Source organism: Gorilla gorilla, chromosome 5 (genome assembly GCF_029281585.2).
Source record: "Gorilla gorilla gorilla isolate KB3781 chromosome 5, NHGRI_mGorGor1-v2.1_pri, whole genome shotgun sequence".
Lineage (NCBI taxonomy): Eukaryota > Metazoa > Chordata > Mammalia > Primates > Hominidae > Gorilla > Gorilla gorilla.
The window spans coordinates 136,332,336-136,353,518 of NC_073229.2; the positions used below are offsets into that span (position 1 = coordinate 136,332,336).

At 40.4% G+C, this 21,183-nt stretch overlaps 1 protein-coding gene and 1 non-coding gene across 7 annotated transcripts in view; both read right to left on the bottom strand.

The window, feature by feature from the left end:
• The window catches only part of LAMA4 (laminin subunit alpha 4), a 189,690-nt gene that overhangs the window by 67,594 nt on the left and 100,913 nt on the right, over positions 1 to 21,183 (bottom strand). For 3 of the 6 annotated variants that reach the window (XM_055391543.2, XM_019029464.4, XM_031011882.3), the window contains exons 6-10: positions 14,833 to 15,047; positions 12,378 to 12,473; positions 10,714 to 10,865; positions 8,491 to 8,601; positions 1,384 to 1,495 (exon numbers count right to left, since the gene is read on the bottom strand). In XM_055391543.2, the coding sequence (XP_055247518.1) occupies positions 1,384 to 1,495; positions 8,491 to 8,601; positions 10,714 to 10,865; positions 12,378 to 12,473; positions 14,833 to 15,047 (686 nt within the window). Of the gene's footprint in view, positions 1 to 1,383; positions 1,496 to 8,490; positions 8,602 to 10,713; positions 10,872 to 12,377; positions 12,474 to 14,832; positions 15,048 to 21,183 lie in introns of all 6 variants that reach the window. The other 3 variants (XM_055391544.2, XM_055391545.2, XM_063707805.1) reach the window with 2 other exon arrangements.
• Positions 19,662 to 19,768, bottom strand: LOC115935089 (U6 spliceosomal RNA). Its single transcript, XR_004070801.1, has one exon. It is a non-coding gene; the product is annotated as a U6 spliceosomal RNA (small nuclear RNA).

The window sequence follows — 21,183 nt, forward strand, 5'->3', positions numbered from 1 at the left end:
TTGCAGTATAGATTAGAAAAGGGAAATACAGACAATAGTATTTTTGCCTTTGGTTTTTGGAGATGATTCACACATTATTTAAAAAATTTAAAAGCTGTTAGAAGTTATTGTTTCCCATTTACATTTCCTTTGCATTTTTTCATCTTTTCCCATGCTTAAAGGATCAAATAAGAGGGTTCAGATCCTTTGCAAATGAAACACTTTTGAATCAAAACATGGGTTATAATAGCAAAGGTGAATTATTTTCTCTGAATGGCTTACTAGGGTCCTGGCATTTGCTGCCTAAAGAGGCATTTATTTCTTAGTTGGATAAGGTCATGTTATCTTCTAGGTTCAATCTTACTTTTTGAACAAATCAATAGTAACTCTAAAATGCTATAGAAAAAGAATATTTTGTCAGGAAACTCAAAAATATGAGGCATGAGAGAGGATGTGAGTGAGGAGTGTTTGGATTGCATGTCATTTGCTTTTATTGTTTATAATAGACATCAAAGGAAACATGACAAATGATTAATCTTGCTTTTATGTATCCCTTTGCATGCAATATGCCCCAGTATAAAGACATGAATCTTCCACTGTGGGTCCCTTTATTGCCACTGTGCCCTGGGATGCACTTGGTGTTGTCATCCAGCCCTTAATATATAGTATAATAAAAACTATGGAAATGCAGATACTGGATCTTAGCAAACTCTCACCCAAGGAAATCTTCTTTATCCTATAACAGATGAAATCTGCTGTTTTCTGCTGGTAAATTGAAGGCCAACTATTAGTGCACTATTAAAATAGTCTTCAAGATTATCTTGCATTTATTGGAAGTGAGAGCACAAATTAAGCAAACCTCCAAGAGGGAAGGTACAATCATTCACAATGCTTTAGGACAAAGAAATCTCCCACAGCCCCGCTCCTTCCTTTTCTTCTGGGTTGGGGCCCAAGCATGTTGCCTGATTGGCCTTTGGGAAAGCCCATCATAGAAACAGCTTGTGATGATTTGGGTCAACTGATAGTTTACTGGCATTCTAAAGGCAATGTTTTCTCTGCAAATAACTGAGAAAAATCTGTGACTCCTACTCAACTCTTGCATTTTAGAGACACCATAGCATGCAATCTCCTCTGTCAGAAGGTTATTCTGTGAAATGCCTAAAAAAGGGAATGATTTTATACATTGATTCTTGAACATCAACAGATAGTAAGTAGGGATGAGTGCTCAGAAATTCCAGATAAACAAACTTGAAATGAAGACCTTGTACAAGTTTAAACCTATAATACTGTACCAACAAGTTCCTGGCACACAGCAGACACTTAACAGTAGCCATTATGCCTACTGATGTTAATAACATAAGTGTTTCCTTGATATTAAACTGAACCAGAAGAGAATATATTTACCTTGGATTTTATCCCTCATATCATGGGCTTGCTCTACCAGCTGACTTGCGTGGTTAATGGTGTCCATGCTTTCCTTCTGAACAAGTTGCCCTTTTCTGGAGGCTTGATTTTCCTACAAATAATCCATATAAAGCCTAGATTAAATGTATGAGAAAAGAATGTTGTATAAGCACAGATAGGGGTGGGTGGGCATAGTGTATTTCCTAAATATAAATCTTCCTGGCATGTGAAAGTTCTATAACACATGAAATCATCCCAAAAATAATGCATGAAAGGTAATATGATGGCCAGTTTTACTTTTAAAACAATTTTTAATTTTTCCGTAAGTTATTGGGGTATAGGTGGTATTTGGTTACATAAGTTCTTTAGTGGTGATTTGTGAGACTTTGGTGCACCCATCACCCGAGCAGTATACACTGCACCATATTTGTAGTCTTTTATCCCTCCCCACTCCACTCTTCCCTGCAAGTCCCCAAAGTCCATTGTATCATTCTTATGCCTCTGCGTCCTCATAGCTTAGCTCCCACATATCAGTTAGGGCATACAATGTTTGGTTTTCCATTCCGAAGTTACTTCACTTGATGGCCAGTTTTAGAATGACAGAATGCTATAAAATCTGGTGCTATTCCTATATCATCAGTCACAGTTCAGTCCCAACCAACTGCCTTTCATATGTAATTTATTCTTCGAATTTTTACTGTATCTCAAGTTGCTGGACTAGAAAATTGCCCATGTCTGCTGATCATTTTGACATTGTGCTGACTGAAGAGCTTAAAGTTTCAAAGAGAAAATTGTTGAAAAAATAGGCAGACCTTGAAATGCACCATGCTTCCAGTGGCTCCTGGGTGGTCCAACTGGCTGAAATTGAATTACCACAGAGATTTCAAGGATTATTCTCACTGGGCTAACATGCTGTTTTCAGTGCTTCATTCCAAATTCCCATCAACATTGATGGCACTTGTGTACAAATAACTGTTCAAGCAGATTTGGCTCAGCGTGAATGGAGCTCTTCTCCGAGAAGCTGATTCCATTCTCTCAACTTGGGAGATTCTGTTTCAGAGATCTCACACAGTATTTGTCAAAAATAATGCCCAACTCAAATGTGGCCTCTGAAGAAAGGGTTTGTGTGGGCGTCTGTGTGTATGTGTGTGTTTTTGTGTGCGTGGTTAAGGACAGAATGTGATCTAAGAGCACAGAAATGATTCAAGGCTAGGACACCACCCTGTATGCACAGCATGGGCGACATGTACTTACTTTTGGGATTTGAAAGACTGATCTATGGGTTATATTTAAGAGGAAGAGAAGTTCTTTAGTCTGGCATTTGGTCGAATGCCCACTTGCCTTGTCTGTTGCTTTTTTGGCTCAGCTCTTTAAAAACTGCTACAATACGTGAAGGAGCTGTGGGGTGATCTGCCACACAGAGCGCTGGTAGACCCATTATACAGAGTTTCCTGAGGATAGGGAAGTGGTTGTTTTAAACTTCTCTCCTTTCATCCAGTGTTCTACCCAGAGGATTATGCCATGATTTTACCAGGAACCTTTTTACACTCTCCAGGAATAACCCAAGCAAGTGGCCCCCTCAGATGGTCAAGGAAGAGAATGCAGAAATGGTATTATAACAAACACATGCCCAGAGGCTTTTTATTGGAGAAGGGTAATCCCCTCCCTACAGAGCAAGGCTCCTGTAGTCATGGAGCCCACTGTGCAGCGGCAATGTGGTCATCAGTCCCTTCATAAACTGTGGGCTCTCTGAATGGACACTGTCTTCTGAGTCATTATACTCCTTCCTGCAATTCCAGTCTTCTTCTTGGCTTGTTCCAGTGCTTTCCAGAAAACAGTATTTGTGGTCATTTTAAAATTAAATATGCAGAAACTATAATAAATCTTAATATTACTCCTCCCTGCTTTTAAAAAATACGGACACAAGCATTTAAAATCTTAAGAATTTTTAATGAGTTGATCTTTGATCCAGTTTAAGTTATATTTGCAAAGCACAACACCCCTAGTTTTTACTTTGGCTTGATACTTCAGAGTAAAGCTCTATTGTTATTCCTGTGTCATTAAACTTATTATTTTTTGATATGGAAACTTCAGTTGAAGTGATGAGAGACAGCTGAAAAATGTCATGCCTATAAGAAAACCTCTTCTTTTTGACAAACGCCAGAGGGCGCTAAGATACAGGTAGATAGAGATATATAGATATTGATATACTGTATATATGACTGGATCAGTGGCAAAGAGGAACATCTATTCCTTTACATTGTAAGATTACTGAATCGAACCTATAGTGATGGCTTATATGAATGTTTATTTTTCCTGTAACTTTGCCTGTGGAAGGAAAATAATGATATAGGCACGTGGGAAAACAGGTGCGCCTCGGTTTAAGAAAAGCTGAAATTAAAAAATTACCTTGCAACTGTAAACTAGTTGGTGGTTTACATTACAAATGTATTATTCATTTGCTCATCTCAACAGAAAATTCTTCTTGTACATATTTGACATAAAAGTGGCAAGGATGTCTTGGTAATATAGTACATAAAAGGTAGATGACGTGAGGATGATAACCAATATCTAGGGTGATCATATATTTTATGGTTCAACCTGGGGCATTTTTGCACATGAAAGGGAGAACTTTTAGTAATTATTCTGGGACACAAGCATAAACATCAACAGTCCTGGACAAACCAATAGTAGGAATATTGGTGTGCTACTTCAGAATTTGTACAGTAATATCTACTTCTGCCTACCTCCTAAACATTAATGACCTCTAAATTCCTTTCCAGCCCTGATTACCCTCTGAATTGCAGATTCACATCTCTATCTGCCCTCTGTACCATCACAGATATTTCACTTTTAAAATGTCCAGAGTAATCCATTCGTGTTCGTAGTCTTAGTCATCCACATCTCAGGATGGAGCTTCTCTCTTTGCTATTTCTCACCTCCAACTGGTCACCAAGTCTGTTTCATTCCACCTGCCACTCTGGCCTCTCTTCCTCTTTTTCATGACCATGGTCTCAGTTAATCCTTGTTCTGTGCAAATTCTTTTCAAATGAAGGCAAGACAGCAACCCACTGCTCTCTTCTCTAGACCACTGTGGCGGTCTCCTAAGCAGTGCCCCTATTGTCAGTCTTCACTGGGTAGTCTATCATCCACACTGCAGAGGGACGTTTCTAAAGTGCAAATCTAATCAGCTCATTGTTCTGGGTAAATACCTGAATGACTTCCAGAGTCCACAGGCTGAAGTCCCCATGTTCACGAGCGTGTTTGGGAAGGTTCTTCACAATTGGGCCTCTGACAGCTTCTTCAGCATTATCTCCTCCTCTCTCTGCCTTACAATGAATCTTCCACAAGGCCACAGTTCCAGTCCCAAGAACATAGCACGTTGCTTCACATCTATCTGTTCTCATAGTACTTAACCCTTGCTTGGGAGTATCTGATAAACTCCTACTCATTCTCAATATACAGGCCAATACTCACCTTCTCTGAGAAGCCTTTCCTAGTGTACCCCTGCCAAAATATTTCACTATTTCTTCCTTAGAGTTACCGTTTAGCCTGTACCATGTTTCTCTTATTAAATGCTGTATCATAATTATGTTTTTACATATCTGTTTCCCTGCTAGACTGAAGCATCTTGAAAGCAGGGCCTTATTATATTTCAGGATACCTAGCACCTAGCACACTAACTGTTATATACAGGCCGGGCGCGGTGGCTCACACCTGTAATTCCAGCACTTTGGGAGGCCGAGGCGGGTGGATCACGAGGTCAGGAATTTGAGACCAACCTGACCAACATGGTGAAACCCCATCTCTACTAAAAATACAAAAAGTAGCCAGACATGGTGGCACATGCCTGTAATCCCAGCTACTCAGGAGGCTGAGGCAGGAGAATTGCTTGAACCCAGGAGGCAGAGGTTGCAGTGGCCGAGATTGCGCCACTGCGCTCCAGCCTAGATGACAGAGCGAGACTCCGTCAGAAAATACATAAATAAATAAATAACTATTATATACAGATGTTCAATAATGCTTCTGGAATAGAAATGTAAACAGTTGTCCCTCAGCATCCATGGGAGATTGGTTCCAGGACCCCACAGATACCAAAATTCATGGTTGTTCAAGTTTCTTACATAGAATGGTGTAGTATTTGCAATACTATAACCTATGCACATCCCCCCATATATATTATATCTAAATTACCTCTAATACCTAATGCAATGCCTATACATCACTTCGTTTATATGGATTCAAAGTAATACTCAGCATATGGTAAATTTGTATTTTGCGTTTTGGAACTTTGTGGAATTTTTCCAAATATTTTTAAGCCATGATTGAATCTATGAATACAGAGGGCCAACTCTACTTAATTTTCTCCTGCCTTTTTGGCAGGACCAGAGATGAGGTTCAGATGCTTTTGATGCTTGGAGATAGCCTACTTTCCTTTTAGTCCTGTGGGTCTCTCTGCATGAGTTGTCATTCAGGTAGCTTCTGCTGTGGTTCAAGGAGTAGAAGTGGAGGAGATGGTGCAGTACCTCCTGAGCCGCCCTTGGAGACTGTGCTTTGTAACTCTGGGCTCTGCAGTGGACCTTCAAGATCCAGATGGTGAGGGGCAGCACTGAGATTGGGAGAGGACCACATCTCACCTCTGCTTGTAGCCCAGTGACACTCTGACCTTGAGCACAGAGGCTCTGGGAGCATGGAAAAGTAGAATCTTGGCATGATCTTTGGAATTTTCATTGCAGACAAGATCAGCAGCAGCAAAAGTGAGCATCTTTTGAGCGCTGGGTATTTATGAACACAGATGGATGGGCAACCTTTAGGGGAATCCCAGACATAAGTGGTGGGAAAGGGCTGTAGGACTTCCCAGTAGAAGGCTGGAGAATTTAGAAAGGGAAGTTCAGACAAAACCTGTAGCTAGGTGGATGTAACTTGTGAGATTTGGGTCACATGAAATCCATGTGGCAGGTAATTTGCAAAAAGTGGTATTACTTATCAAGTTCAAGGGGCAATATTACTGATTTTTATCACTCTGGGTATACACAATGAACTCCTTTACTCTATTTAAAGCCAAATATTAGTTACTTTCTTGATAGAAGGCTTTCTAAGACACAGCTTTCCTTAAATCTAAGAATCAATCATGGACTTTTCTAGAGCAAGGGCTTGAAGAATGCTTAAAAAGTCATTAAGACCAGCCCTGGGCATTTGTTTTGAAATGTTTCAGCAGGTTTTTGCACCATCAGGACTGTGGTCAGAACATTATATTCAATAAAAATAGATGGAAACAGCCGGGTGAAAGTTCCTAGTAGCTTTATCATCAACCTCCTGTGTTGATGGTCTGCCCTTCTTGTCCGGGAGCCTTTTCTACTGTGATGTTAACTTTCAAGCGTACATTATTTCCTCTCCACGAAAGCCTGCATTTAGCTTACATTAGAAGTGGGGAAATTGTACAACAAAAGGATCAGGAACTCTGCCTGGGCTGTGGGAGGAGCCAATCTTGGTGAAAACATTTCCTCAGATGTTTTCTTGAAAATTCTTTCCTCAAGAAAGAATTAAGGCTGGGCGTGGTGGTTCATGCCTGTAATCCTAGCACTTTGGGAGGCTGAGGTGAGCTGATCACCTGAGGTCAAGAGTTTGAGACCAGCCTGGCTAAAATGGTGAAACCCTGTCTTTACTAAAAATAGAAAAATGAGCCAGGCATGGTGGTGTGTGCCTGTAATCCCAGCTACCCAGGAGGCTGAGGCAGGAGAATCACTGGAACCCGGGAGGCGGAGGCTGCAGTAAGCCGAGATCATGCCACTGCACTCCAGCCTGGGCAACAAAACGAGACTCCATCTCAAAAAAAAAAAAAAAAGAAAAAAGAATTAAGATACTTTTAGCAAGTTTCAACCATATCTGATACCAACATGAAGTAACAATGAGTTTCCACAAAGATTTATTTCTTGGTATTTCCTTTACTATTAAGAGATTTCACTGCTCTTCAAGCACTAGTGGTTGGATTAATATGTGCCATTGCCGGGGAACTAGGGACACAATTTTCATGATAATCTCTTAAAGGGTTTGGGGTACAAGGTCAAAAGAGAATACTATTGTTATTTTATTTTTTTAAAATTTTTGTTGAACATGAGAATTGTTTATAATGTCAACTACCAGTTTCGGAAAGCGGCAATTCTGAAGTATTCTGGCCAGTACTGGTGGAATATCATTAGAAAAAAAAACAAAACTGTGTTAAACATTCTAATATGCTAAATATGGTGCCTCGTGACTTAGTTTGTAAAATTAGTATAGCACATGGATGGATGTTTTTCCATTAGGCTGTTGCAGAGTGCGTTGAATAGCCTTTCACATTGACTCTGCTCATGTTTTAATGTTTTTCCTGTTAATTCCTGACAGCTTTTACAAGTTGTATTTTTCTCAATATTTTTCTCTGTCTAGTTGTCTTTTTTGTTTATTTAGTTGTTTTATTGGATATTTGAAATTTTATCTTGTCAAATCTTTTTATTGAAATTCTTTATATTGTATTTAAGTGTTCTGTTATTCCCTTTGAAGATTTAATAAGTAGTTTGTTCTATTTTCTTGTGGATTTGAGATTTATACTCAACTCTTTAAACGGGCTAATTTATTTTAGTCTGTGGTATAAAGTGATGGTTGAAGGTGGTTTTTTCCCTGCCAAAGAGCGAAATTGCTTTCTCAGGACAATTCCCTTTCTTTCCATTTATCATTTAATGTATACTTTAACCAATATTTAAATTTTATATTCTATATAATAAATTTTAATTCTGGATGCTCTGTAGCTCTTAGTCATAACATGCCTTGGCAAACATCTGAATGACCATCCTAATTAAACAAATCAACCGTATCAACCCACTGCAAATACATAGAAAATTCTCCACAAACATAGCTTTTCAAGAAAACCAATCAAAACGAGAAGAGACGGTAGAGACTGAGTATGTTAACTTTCTCCACAGGTCTGGTCTTGATTTATTTTAAGGCACATGGGTCACTGCATTTTTTCTGGGCTGTGTTAAGCCTCAGTCGTTTGTGACCAGCCAGCCTCATATCAGCTAAATCCTTTCTTTGAAGGCTGTCCCAGAAACTGAATACATACATACGTACCTTTTCAACTAATTCCTCTACGTCAGACAGAAGGCTTTTCATTGTGTTCTCAGCATTGTTGATTTGTATCTTTCTTAGGGCGTATTGGTTTTCTCTTTCTGACAATTTTGTCTGCAGAAAAATGTGTTTTGAAAATAGTCAATGTGCACACCAGGTTTTAAAAAATGTACATAAAACTCTTTCAGTGTAAGAGGACTCAGAGTAGAGTGTGAGGCTCTTTTCTCAAAATAGTGGGGTCCACAGGCTGCTGCAGCCTGATGTGAAGGGTGGGGTCTGCAGAGGGGACTGGGGCCCTTAGGGGCTAAAATTCTGCAAGCTCCACTCACTAGACCAGGGATGCTGGTCAGGGGCTGGGTTGACCATGGGGAAAGGGCTCCTTTTTCTAATTTGTACAAAGGTACAATATAGGCTGGTGGTGGCCCTGGGTGTCTGAGCTTTAGAATTTTAATTTTGTTAGGTCTGGAAGAACTGACCAACCCACCAGGATTGATGTAAATGGAGTGCAGAAATTAACTTTCTTCATTTTAGTGCAAGTCTCTTTATTTCAGACCCCCGGCTTTCTCCTTTTTCATTTTCGAGGAGTTGGGTCTAAATGCGGCTTTACCGAGATTACTTGGGAGTGAGCCCTTCAATCTTGACACTGACTTCCTGTCTGCCGTAATGATTCCTGTCTTGAAGTTGTGCCTTTGAGGAAAGAGAATCTGAGTGGTTTCAGGAGGCCTGGATCTGGGTGACTCCCCTGGGGGGTAGTGTCTTCATGTGTTCCAATAGGTAATTTTGGACAAGAACAATTTCAAAGTTTAGAATAAAATTCACACCAAGATTCTATCCAGGCTACAATACAATTTTTGTTTTTGCTTACACTTTACATATTTGGCCAACTGCTATGGATATCATTTGCACCTCCAAAAAGCAATGAGTACTTAGTATGCCAGGTACTGTTCTAACTTCTGTACATATATCAATTCACTGAATTCTCTCAACAGCTCATGAGATAGATGCAATAATTATTCTCAATTCTATATGAGGAAACTGAGGAACTATAGAGGGTAAATAACTTACCTACGGTCACACAGCTAGTGGGTGTCAGAGCTGGGATTTGAATACAAGCAACCTAGTTTCAAAGTCCATGCTCTCAATCATTTTCCTAAATTGACTAACAAAGCAAAACAATGTGCTGGTATTAATTCCATTTTCCCTCAGCTAATGATTATTATTTTAAAAATATCCTTTGGTTGTGATAGAAGCCCATGATTTAGTGGGAAAGAAAACTTGTAAATCTTAGCTATATAAGGACCTTTATATAGTCAGCCCTTGGTAGTTGTGGGAGATTGGTCCCAGGACCCCATGGGGATGCTCCAGTTCCTGATACAAAATGGCCTAGTATTTGCAGATAATGTATACACATCCTCCAGAATACTTTAAATCATCTCTAGATTACTTATAATACCACTTATAATACTAACACAATGTCAATACTGTGTAAATAGTTGTTACACTGTATTTTTCTTTTTTAATTGTTGCATTATTTTTTATTGTTTTTTAAAAATATATTTTCTATCTGTGATTGGTTGAATCTGAGGATGTGGAACCTGTGGATATGGAGGGCCAACTGTATTACTGTTTTTGTTTTTTAATCTGTTGGCTGCTTTTAACTTGTTTACTAGGTATTAACCAGTAGATCTATGAGGAGAAACAAGGTGTGTGTGAATGTCTGTGTTTGACTGTGAGTATGAGAAAATGAGAGAGAATGTGTGTAAATAAGAAGGAAAGGTGGGTGGGTGGTGGGGTGAGGAGAGACAGAGAAGAAGAAGGATGCTTCTAGACAAACTCAAAACCTTGCAAATTAAGGCTAAGGAAATGGTAGCCTTGCAGTATCTTTTGTGGTAATGACTTAAACAAGTAATGTATGGCTGCGCCAAGGAAATAAGTGTTTCTCTTTCCTCAGTAGTTTTGGGCATAGATACTAGTCTTAGTCATTTCATTTCCCATATAACCTCTTTTGTAGACAGTAGTTCTTGTTTTGGCCCAAGCTCATAGTTACAATCAACTTTTCATAATTTCCTATGAAATTACTTATGTTTTGTATGTTAGACCTACAGGTCTAACAACCTGTAATACAGGTATGAGACTCAGATACAAAAAGGGGTAGAAGGAATTACTAGCTGCGGGCCTGTGAAGCCAGGATGAAAACAGAGTGGAAAGTAGAACATTCCTGCGTACTTTGAGGAGGTAGATGGTGGCGTTGATTTCATTCACGTGCCTATGAGCGGCGGCCCCAGAGGATACGCTCAGCACCCCGGATTTGCCTTCCTCAATGGAGAGCGCTGCTAACCGCAGGTCATCAGTCAGGTCCCAGACGCACTTATCACAGCCTGGAGGTGAAACATATCTTCAGAATCACAAGTCAAAAGCATGCTAAAGGCAGGCCGTTTTAGCAGAACATAAATCTCTATTTCCTTGGTTAATACCATTTTTATTTTTGTCTCATGAAGAGCTGTAATTCTATTCTTGTCAGGCTTTAGTATCTTGCTTGGCATTAGCTAGTGAAGACGGCTATTGGCTAGACGCTCCTCCTCTCCTATTAGCTTTTCTCACTCAGTATTCAGGGGCTAGCACCAGCCTTCTCCCCACCCCAGGGAGGGCACAGCTCCTCCTCACAGCCCCACTTCCTGGCAGGATGAACACTTCAGCACCGGGAGGTCTGAGGTTATCGCTGCGAGAGTCGCTTCCTGACATCTGATGAGGGTACCAAAGTTCAGGCTGAACGTGGGCACATGGGGAGGCAGGTCCCAGTTCCTCATCACTTCTCACTTTTCACACTTGAGTTCCTCTGACCACTGTCATCACCTCCAGAACCCAGGGCCCTCCTGTGACACACTCACAAGGATGGCACTCTGTGTTTCAGAACTGCCTTGATCACCTTTTGCAACGTGCCTGTTCCTGATCTCTTTCCCTCAGATGGTGCTCTCTTCTAGAGACGTGATAAAGGGAGACTGGCGTGTTAATGGTTGTTAATATGTTAATTTGTTATTTGAAGTTTAACATGGTTTTACTTATAAGCTCTCTCAAACGAATGATTCCCAGCCAGTACTTCAGGCTTGGTGGGGGAGATGCTTGGGACCAGGAAGGCATCTTGATGTTCTTAAATTGGCCTTGTCTAGGGGCCACCTGTTCAATCAGGGTGTAAACTTGGCATTACTTGTGCCTCACATCCTATGGCATCTTCTAAGATGTAATCCAGTGGTAAGGTTAATCTCCTCTGCTCCGAGGGACTGAGAGACCAAGATACTTCTGTTTGGGGGAGGGGATGCCTACTATTAAAATAGTTTTTAAACCAAAAGTTTTGTTCCTAGTGTAACTCCTCATGATTTAATTAACATGAGAGCCAGAGAAAACCAGGAAAGATAAAAGGCAGCTCCATTTTGTAAAGCCTGAATATTTACTTCTGCTCCCACTTCAGATTTGAGGTAACTTGGGAGAAGCCACTTAAATCTCTTGGTATCTCAGTTTCCCCAGGTGTTGTAAATTGTTTGTACATCGTATTTTCAGGGACCTGAAGAAACGATATAGGAAAAGGAGCTGGAAAGAGCTCTGTCACTGGGAGTTGTGTTTCTGACTTTGCCTTTAGCCATTAGCCAAGATTCTGAATGTAAAGACTGGATAAAATAGAGCTATGCAAATGTAAACCACTCATTTGCCCTAGGGAGTCAAGTGGACCACCAAGTACTTGGTGCAGGCTCCATTTGCTGAGGTGCAGAAAGGGTTAAGTCCAGGGGTGGGACTCAGCAGTTTCTAGAGAGTGATATTGCATAGCTTTTCTTAATCCCACACCTGCAGCACATTAGAGAAAGTGGGGTTAGTCAATCATGTACTGTTATTTTTACTTATGGTTGGGCAGTCCATGCCTGTAGGGGGTTCAAAACCTTCTTCCAAGCATTCTCCGGTTACACTGTCACATGGGCCTCCCCCGCAGTTGCACACTGTGGGAAACAAAAACAAGAGACGAGAAATGCACTTCTTAATGCTTAAAATATGGCAATATTTTCCTGGTTTCTAGAAACACTAGCTATCAGTGTATAATTCGTCAATGGGAATTAATTACATTCTTCCTTCAGACTGTGTAGAATCTACGATACAGAGATTATGTGCTTCATCCGATTAAGCTCCAGCCCAATGTAGATTTTCAAAGGTGACCCTGGGCAAAATTGAATCTAAGTTTTCTAGGATTTCTCTCCCAACTCTTTGGGATTCTGACATGACAGTGCAATTGCTTTAGTCCAAAAATGTCCTGGTAAGTTTCACAAGATACTAAATGACCACGAGCTCATCATTCAACTGGAAATTGAAAGCCATCTCTTCCTTGCAGACTGATACTCCAGTTTAATTTAACTCGGGATTTGATCATTGCCAGGTGTGAGGGAGGAGCAGCTTAGCAAGGAGTGAGTGAGGAGGCCCAGGAGCGATTCTTGGCTCCCACTGCGCTTGACCCTTGGCAAGACAGACTCCAAACCTCCAAATGACAGCTATGAGTGCAATAAGAATAATGTGCTGCAAGGAATCAGGAACATTTTTACATGAATTTAGAAGATGTGGGAGCCCATTATTCATCTACTGATGATTTTCTGTAATGCCTTTTGGAAAAAGCAAAAACAAAAGCCCAATCTCATCAGACTGTTCAATTTCCACTGAGTTTCTGGGTGGGAACTCATTTGTAATATTTAGAGAGGAATTCTCTTACCATCTATGCTAGCAATTAACTGGAATAGAATTGTGCATTTCCCCCCACTTCTTAACTGTCTTTACAGAATAATCATAAAAACCAGGTTCATGGGAAATCTATTTATTACATTTCATCTGTTTAATGTTCCACAAAATGCAGATTTATTAAATCTTTCAGCAAGATCATGCTTTATTGCTTCTAAAATTAGCTTCTCTTCCAAGAGTGACCTGCATCTTTGTAGTTTAAACACAAATTTAGTAAATGTTTTGAGAATCAGGATGTCAACCTTGCAGGCTTTGATTTTGCCAACATTATTTCTGATGTCCGCCTTCTCTCTCTTTAGCCTGACTAGACACAGTGCTCCTTCCTTTCTGCTGTCATTCTCAGTGTTATGCCTCTATGCACATTGCTTTTTTGTAGACATGTTTACTTTTATTGTGACTTCTGCAGAACATATATGTTGCATTTTTTTGATTTAAAACTCCTTACTCCTTGAATCTTTTCAAGTGGAAATCTGTTTCAGTGAAAGAATTCCTTATAGAGGCATGCCACAGGAGTACAATATCTCCTGCTCTCCCTCCCTCCCCTCAAAGTCATATAAGAGTAAGACATACTCAATCTCAGCCTTCCTGTACTCTTAGAGGAAAGCAATGTCACCTCACTTTTGAAGAGCTTCACTCTATGTGGCAAATGGATGAATAAGATTTGTGCGTTTCAGTCTAACTGAAGCCTAACCAGAAAGTTTTCTATGCTATCTTTGAAATATTTACCTCTTATAATTTGAGGAAATTGGAGGATGGTGGTGATTAAATGGTACCCTTGACTTGCTAATCTGTTTTATGGAAATCTTGATTTTACCAAACATAACTGAAAGAGAGATATAGCCCTCTGAATAAGAAAACTGATTTGAACCATGCAAGGTTCCTTTCTTTCTTTCTTTCTTTCTTTCTTTCTTTCTTTCTTTCTTTCTTTCTTTCTTTCTTTCTTTTTCTCTCTTTCAGAGAAGAATCTCTCTGTCACACAGGCTGGAGTGCGGTGGCACAATCTTGACTCATGGCAACCACTGCCTCCACCTCCTGGGTTCAAGGGATGCTGGGTGGGACTATAGGCACCCACCACCATGCCCAGCTAATTTTTGTATTTTTAGTAGAGACAAGGTTTTGCCATGTTTGCCAGGCTCATCTCAAACTCCTGGCCTCAAGCCATCCACCCACCTCAGCCTCCCAAAGTGCTGGGATTACAGGAGTGAGCCACCATGCCTGGCCTGAACCATGCAAGATTTCATCTAGTCTCCTGGTTAATGGCAGGTAATCCATAGAAGTCCGATTTATTTCTTTGATTAAAACTGGAAGGATATAAGATGCTAAGACAAAAGTTCATTTGTTGTGTTAGTGTCTCCTAGTTTATTCCACCCATGAGCAAAGTTATATTAGTAGCCCTGATAAAAATTTCTATCCCTGATGGGTTTGGGATGCATATTCCTGAGAATGTACATTGTCCTGGAAAAGTGACAAGGGGGCACTCACAATACTTCCCCAAGAGAAATTCTTCATCTAAATTCAGTATTGGCAGAGGGTCATGCTGGCCAGGCAGCTGGCTTAGTATTTATGATACTGCACCTGCACAGTTCTTGGCTATCCTGGCGTCCCCATAGTAGCCAGGAGCGCAATGTTCACACTTGAATCCGGTGGTGTTGTGTAAGCAATTCCTACACTGGCCAGTGACTTCATCACAATCTTCAAAGATCAGGTTGGGATCTGAATTTCCACTGCAGTCACATTTCTTACAGGTGCTTCCAATGAGTAAGGGGTTTCCATAGTAACCGGGAGCACATCTGAAGAGGAATATCGCACATTTAAATATTTAGCATCATAGTTTTTCTTCCTTTTAATATTATTTCCTACAAAGAAGAAAGATGTAGTGGATATTTGTTGATTGCCCTCCCAGAATTCATTTGCACTCTCTCATCTTCTTCATAGGACTAGATTTCGTTTTTAAGGAACTACCCCTCCCCATTATGTTATAGATCATTTGGTTCACTTCATCTGTAGGCCATTCAGTTCAGCCAGGCTTCCAGCTATAGGATTGAACTGGTATATCCAGCCAGGGAACTGGTGTACACAAATGATATATGATGGGTGGGACCAGATATGCCAAAGGTACTGCAATGAGATGTATCTGTAGCGTACAGCTGGGAAATGTCCTAGCCACAACGTTAATAGCACCTCTATTGAGAAACATTGATCAGTCTAGTCACAATGAATTATTTAAGTAACTAAGCTTGAGCCATTCAGTGCCTGCTATTCTCCTGGCCGAAAGGGATTGACTCAGGAGTGTAGCTTGGGCTCTTGTTTGAGAGTCATGGGGTGGCATTCTCTCCATCTTCAGGTGAAGGACGAGGCAGCAGGTAGTACGCTTAGCTCCTGGCAGCAACTTGTAACTGAGCAAAGCCAGCCTGGAGTTAAAGCAGATGGCAGAGCTGAGAGTACCACAGATCAATGGCGTTGGAGCCCAGACTGCCATTCTTCTGGATGTTTTAGATATGCACACCTACAGAGGCCAGGTGCCTACCTGCATTTATTGTGTGGGCAGAGCCAGTGCCTATGGTCAGGCTGGCTGGGCCTTTGATGAGAGAGCCCAGCTGAGTTGGAGAATGGAGACTGAAATCCATCTAGCCTTTGCTTGCCTTGCCAAGCTGTGCACTCTAGGTGAGGCTGTCTCTGCCCAGAGGAAGAAATGCCTTTCCCTACTTTTCCCAAAGCTGCCGTGCAGGGCAGCAGAGGCCCTGCTGTGAGTGGTGGGCCTGTAGGCCCTATCTAAGGGAAGAGCTGTTACTAGGCTCAAGTTGATTGTTGCCAGCCTAGAGCCTTGAGAGGATGAAGGACTTATGTTGCCATATTTTATTTTTGGAGAAAAAAGTGGAAATTTGGATGTTTATGTGAAATTGCAATTTTTAAAAGTTGATTCAAACCTTGTAAGAGTACTGTACAAGTCAAACTACATGCTTGTTGGCTGATTGTGCACTCTCTTTTGCTGTGGACTCTAAACTAGTGTGGAAGATGGGCCAACTGGAGCTACAGACACTTTGAGAGTAGCTGGAAAGAACATGTGGTCACACCATAATGGGATTGAAGGTAGGGTAGAGAAGTTAGTTCTGATGCATGAGAGGGAAAAAGAGAGAGAGCCAGCAAAGGGTTTTGAGCATGATGGAAGTGGTAGTGAAGGAAGCTGGTGCTGGCTTCAGCATGCAAGATGGACTTCAGGCTGGAGCAGAGGGATGGGGTGGGGTATAGAGGGCCTGGGCTGGGGTGTTGGCCTTGGGAGTGGAAAGGAAGGGAGAGCTTTCCAAGGAAATCAACAAGCCCTGGCCAGTAATAATAAAACACTACATTTTTTTAAAGGATTCCCTTTAAAGTAAGGGAATCATGATTCAGAACATTTGAAAAACAGATACTTAAAAAAAAAAAATCACATCTGTAATCCCAGGACCCTAAAAAAGTCACTGTCAACATTTTGTGTATGTTCCTTCAGCCTCTGTTCCCATGTCTCAGTTTCTTGGTGTAGTTGTAGTGATAGGATATGGTCAGTCTTTAAACTCTTTACCTGCATAGAACCTCATAGCTTCATCTATGTGAGTTTATTTAGTTACCACAGACACCCTGGGAGGGAGGCCACACAGGCCTGGCATTCTGGGAGGCTACTTCAGTTTTCCAGGGTCACATAGCTGGAAAGTCACAGTGCAAGGTCCAAACCTTCTGACCCTGGAGTTCTTTCTTTTGCTCCACCCTGGACCACACTGCTGCTGCTATAAATGAATGAGTGGATTCATCCAACACAAGGACAATTCATGTCCATTTTATGTAAGACATAGAGGGAGACAGGATGAAGAAAAACACATAGCCCATTCTCTGAAAGAACAGGAAATAAATGAACCATAATGATACAGAATATGAACTCTAGAAATCTGGTCTATGAAAAAGATGGGGATGAATGTAAATTCTACACAACCCACAAAGAGACACCCCAAGAGGAAATATTCAATGAGTGTTGTTATTCACACTTTCTCATGTCTTTGCACCTCAGATTTATAGGCCTGCAGGTCCCTAAGCCAGCATAAATTATTCCTCTATGGAACTTGTGGCTGGATTGAATTTCTGGCCTTTGCTGAAGTTCACCAAACAGAGAATATTAGGCTCTTTGGCTGACTGAAATGAGACTCAGATCTACCAGCTCAATGTGTGGCTGGGAATCTTAAGGTCTGGGAGTGAAGGGGCTTGCCCAAGCTCATAGAGGTCAGATGCCGGTAACTTTTTCATTTAATTCCACTGCATTTGCTCTCCATAGGAGGTCCCCTGGTCTTTTACAAGAGAAAACTCAAATTTTCTATTCTGTAAGTGGGAATCTCAATCACAGTGGAAACCTACTTTGAGTTACTCTGAGTCTTAAGAACATCTTCTGGTGGTAGGTTTAGAGGAAACTCTGAAGTTTTAGTGAAAACTCTGGACCCTGTGGATTTAACAAAATGAGCATACAAAAGTTTACTTATGATAGTCCCTGATAAACCCCTACTTTCATATATAAGAAAGCTAGAAGGCAGAGAAGCTAAATGACTTGTTCATTGCTGCATAGCTCAAACCTCTGCGGGACTCCAGGCTTAATGTTCTTTCCACTCCAGCAGTCTAGCATTAAAGAATGAACTAATTAATAAATTAATGATTATAAAAGTGCCCAAGCCTGCCCTCAAAGAACTAACAACAAAGACACAAAAGCACCAGTATTTGAGTTTAGAGTCAGCATTGGAGCCCTGGTGCCCAGTAGCCTGGTCCTATTTTTACTTCCGTAATCTCATTTCTAGTCTATTAATGACTTGATCCATCCAAGGAAAACAGAACTGGTAAGTTTATGGCTCAAATGAAAGGATTGTGGCATATGAACTTTGTCATTTTGGTTAGTGATTATATTATTTGGGCAAAATGGAAAACCAAAAGATATGATGTTTAGAAAAAAAGATTATTTTGACCAAAAACTGTTTCAGGAATGCTTGAAGCTCCCCCTGCTCTGCCTGCCCTTTCTCTTTCTCTTCTGCTCTTCCTCCCAGGGCTATACAGCTGGCACTGAAAGTCTTTGTCAAGAGTGCCCAAACTCCTGGGCTAGGTGGCTCAGAAACCTTTCTGGGAGGGATATCACTCTGTAGCTGTCCTTGGGATTAAATAAAATGACATAAAAAAAAAAGAACTTGTTGCAAAGTAGGTGCCATGTAAATGCTCTCCACTTCTTTATGAAAGACTGAAAAATAAGTCTAGGAAAACGTATGTAACCTATTCAGGGTCACAGGGCAAGAATTCAGGAGTTGAGCAAGCTAGAGAGTATGGAATCATAAGAACTCTATGCAAACAACAGGGTCTATGTGTGAAAAACTTGATGTCTTCAGAGAGAATTAGACTAAATCCCCGCATCACAGTAAACCTCAATAAAGGTTAGCTTTCTCTTGTTCTTCTTCCTTATTTTTCTTTTCCATTATCAAGGCCATCATTGAAATCATTATGATTATCATCTTCATCTCTGATGATACTGTGTTCTGCCTATTCTGTTAGGGGTTTAAGTCACTTTGGATTTGCTTTAATTTCCCCCATTCTTTTCTTCTGATCCTTAAGCAACAAGATTCACATGATCATCAATCTTTATGTAGTCTTAGCATGTTTCTCACTCCACCACCAAATTTAATGCATGAAAGTATACTATTAAAGCTGCTATGGGAGGCAGTGTGGAATACTGAAACATTGAGATCATATGACTGAAAATGGTACTGAACGTTGAGGGTCCTGGGTTTTAGTTTTGGATTTATTGCTAACCCAATTGTGTGATGTTAGATTAAGCCACTTCATGGCTGAGAGTCTCAGGTTCCTCATCTTTTTAAATGAACTAAGTACACACACACACACACACACACACACACACACACACACACACTACACACACTGCTATATATTATATATTTGGGGGCAGGTGAAGCTGGTGAGTCTTGGGCAAGGATTTTTTTCCCTTTTATTTTTTTCTTGACAGGTAATGATACATATTTATGGGATACAGAGTGATATTCCCATACATGTATACCATGTATAATGACCAAATCAGGGTAATTAATATCTCATCACCTAGAACATTTATCATTTCTGTGTATTGTGAACATTCAGAATCCTCTTTTCTAGCTTTTTGAAAACAGAAACTAAATTATTAACTATATTCACCCTAGAATGCTGTAGAAAGCTACAAATTATTTCTCCCATCTAGCTGTAAGTTTGTGTCCGTTAAGCAGCATTTCCCTATCCTTCCCCCATCACTTACCACCTGCCACCTTTCCCAGCCTCTAATAATCAGAATTATTCTCTCTACTTCTATGAGCTCAATTTTTTTTAGCTCCCTCATATGTGGGAGAACATGCAGGATAAAAAGTGTGGGCTGCTTCACGATTCTGCACATCACCCTTGCACAGAGGCCATGCTAATCTTTTCTGGGTTGTTCCAATTTTAGTATATATGCTGCCCAAGGGAGCACCTCATCTTCAGAATGTTCTTAGTTGTTCCTACTGGGATGAGGATGAGAATTGCAAAACTCTACAAGGCTTGTGCATTTTACAATTATTTCCATCAGAAGACAACTTCCATTTGCAATCTCTATTCAGCCAGACTCAGTCAACTCTGGGTCACCCTTTCCATTTTCCTGGAATGGGGTGGGAGATTGGGGGTAAAACAGGGCAAGGAATGACTGACTCCTGTCACTACATAGTACCCTTTTTAAAGGAATGTGAGAAGTGCTGTTGCTATTTCTTACTGAGAAAAAATATTTTTACTTAAATAAAAACAACTGAGGCCTTCAACATGCCAGATACTGTGCTGGGGGAAGAATAGACAGAGGAGGGATAAGGGATATGATGCTGTGTCTGTCAAGCAGCTCATAGTTTCACAGATAAAGAAGCCATTGTGTGATTCTGAGCAGGTGACTTAAATTATGTCTCATTTCTTCCTCTGTAAATAAGGATGAAAATGGTATTCCATAGGATTTTTGGGGCTCTTTTGAGGCTTAAATCATTGTCTGTAAAGTTTTTACAACAGTGCCTGACATACCACCCAGTAAGTACTTAATAAATGTTATTATTTTATCATCATGATCATGGTCTAAATACAATACAATGTGGAAAGCTTGCCAGCTGATCTGGTGGATTTGGTGAGTAGCATGTCCAACATGGGGAGTTTAAAGTGTGAGGTGGGAGAAGGTTTTTAGGGAGGAAAGACAGGTAGGGCCCAGAGCAGGCCAATATTCATGGACCTAATTGTTAAGACAAGGCAGGTGGGCGTGTTTGAGCTGTTTTTTTACACAGTGGTGTAAGAGGTAGAGTAAGTAAAACATGTTTTATGTTTTAGACCAATGTTTTGCGAATTTGCATGTAACATGGATCCTTTTAAAAGGAAAAGCATTTTCATGTAATACCCCTTCCAGTGTTAGCTTAAATTGTCTTTAAATATTTCAAACATGAAGCTAGGTAGAAACTCCTTATGTCTATGGTTTTTACATGTCTTGAAAACCAAAATAAATTTTCAAATACAACATAAATAAAACTATGAAACTAATCAATTTCAGATTCACATTAATTCAATAATTGATGTTGTCTTATAACCAAATGTCCACTTGCAAAATGATGTGGTAGAGACTGCCTGTGTTCAGCATGCAAATCCAGCCATGTGCCATGTGACGACTCATGTCTCTCACCAATTTTCATTTTGGAATCTTTAGTTTTACAGTTTGCCTTGATGTCATGCCACTTGACCTCCAGTTGTCTGTAATGTGTCATTGACAGACTGTCACCTCTGTTATTTTCTCCCAGCACTGAGGGAGATCTTCTCTTATTATAATGTGACACAGCAGAAAGTCCAGAACATGTTTCAATGAATGTTTTCCTTAAAGTTATTATT